Source organism: Vigna unguiculata, chromosome 5, assembly GCF_037176805.1.
Source record: "Vigna unguiculata cultivar grain cowpea cultivar isolate G323 ecotype 2 chromosome 5, ASM3717680v1, whole genome shotgun sequence".
Classification (NCBI taxonomy): domain Eukaryota; kingdom Viridiplantae; phylum Streptophyta; class Magnoliopsida; order Fabales; family Fabaceae; genus Vigna; species Vigna unguiculata.
In genome coordinates, this window is record NC_140796.1 from 11,136,827 (window position 1) to 11,138,307 (window position 1,481).

The 1,481-nt window shown below is 40.5% G+C and overlaps 1 protein-coding gene across 1 annotated transcript; it reads left to right on the forward strand.

Annotated features, from left to right (window-relative positions):
* The first annotated feature begins 348 nt into the window (after positions 1-348).
* LOC114184348 (3'-5' exonuclease-like) lies at positions 349-1,265 on the forward strand. The gene has a single exon (XM_028071658.2). It carries the CDS (start codon positions 390-392, stop codon positions 1,023-1,025), a length of 636 nt encoding a protein of 211 aa, XP_027927459.2. The 5' UTR covers positions 349-389; the 3' UTR covers positions 1,026-1,265.
* Positions 1,266-1,481: the final 216 nt, after the last annotated feature.

Below are 1,481 nucleotides of genomic sequence, written 5' to 3' on the forward strand. Positions count from 1 at the left end.
TATCAACAACTAAAAATAAGTTATAATAAACGATCAATTCAAATAATAAACTTTTTACTTTTTATATCAACAAATAATAATAAAATTCTTCTTATTCATTGGACATCTCTATATAAATTTTTACTTTTTCATCACTCCCATATTTATAAAAACAAATTAATAAAAGACTTGTTAAAAGGATATAAATAAAATATGAAAATTAGAACTGTAATTTAGGAAAAGTGTGTCTTTAACGTCCAAAGTTGAAAAACGAAAACCGAAAGATATACAACCCTATAAAAAAGAGAAACTGTATAAAGACGGTTCCTCTTCTCCTTTTTATCACCACCCATATATACCACTCCAAAATCAAAATCCTCTCTCCCTCTGCGAGTCTCTGCATTTTAGTAATGATGAATAGAAACGTAGTGGACTACAACATCCGCAACAACACCTACAACCTATACGACGTCACTTTCGAAAATCACAACATCCACACCCTCGTCACCCACCACCCCTTCCAAGTCGAGAGGTGGCTCTCCAACAACACCGGCCGTCGCCAGGACCTCATGGTGGGCCTGGACATTGAGTGGCGGCCTAACACTCAGCCCAACACGCAAAACCCCGTAGCCACCCTCCAACTCTGCGTGGGTCACGCTTGCCTCGTCTTCCAGATTATCCATTCTCCTTACATTCCCCACTCTCTCGTTTCCTTCTTCCTAGACCCTAACGTTACTTTCTTCGGCGTTGGGATACGCGCTGACGCCAAGAAGCTTCTTCAAGACTACGGCCTCTACGTGGGGAACGTGTGTGAACTTCGTTCTCTGGCTGCGGATTTGCTTTGGCGTTACCCTCATCTGAAGCGGGCTGGGCTGAAGACTCTGTGCCGCCATGTTCTCGAAGTGGAGGTTGAGAAGCCGCTGAGTGTGACCAGGAGTTTCTGGGATACTCCCCAGCTCACCACCGAACAGGTTCAGTATGCTGTCATTGATGCCTTCCTCTCCTATGAGATTGGACGCGTGTTGAATGAACGCTCGTATCCGTAGTAGCTTCTGTCATTTCTACCGTTGCTAGATGAGTAGCTTCTGCAGTTGCTGTCATTTCTCACTGTTAACTTTGCTCTAGGTAATTAGCCTCTGCAGTTTCTTCATTTCTCGCTGTTACCTTTGCTAGTTTCTGCTGTATCTGTCATTTCTCACTGTTACTTTTGCGTGTTATGTTAGGTTTGTTTTTATGTTTCTTAATTGAGGACCTTCAATTACCTATGTCTGTAATTCTCTAATTCTCTGCTGTTTGCTATGATTCCACTGTTGTTTGCGATGATTCCACGGATTTTATCACGCTTTTATCAGTTTACTGTTGCTTATTTATTATGATTAATGTTTGACACTGGGTTTAATTGTGTTCATGGAAAACTGTGCAGATATTAGTTTTCCTTTTATGGTTTATTCGTTTTTTAACCACAAAACTATGGATTAATAGAATTTTAGTTTTTGTAACAG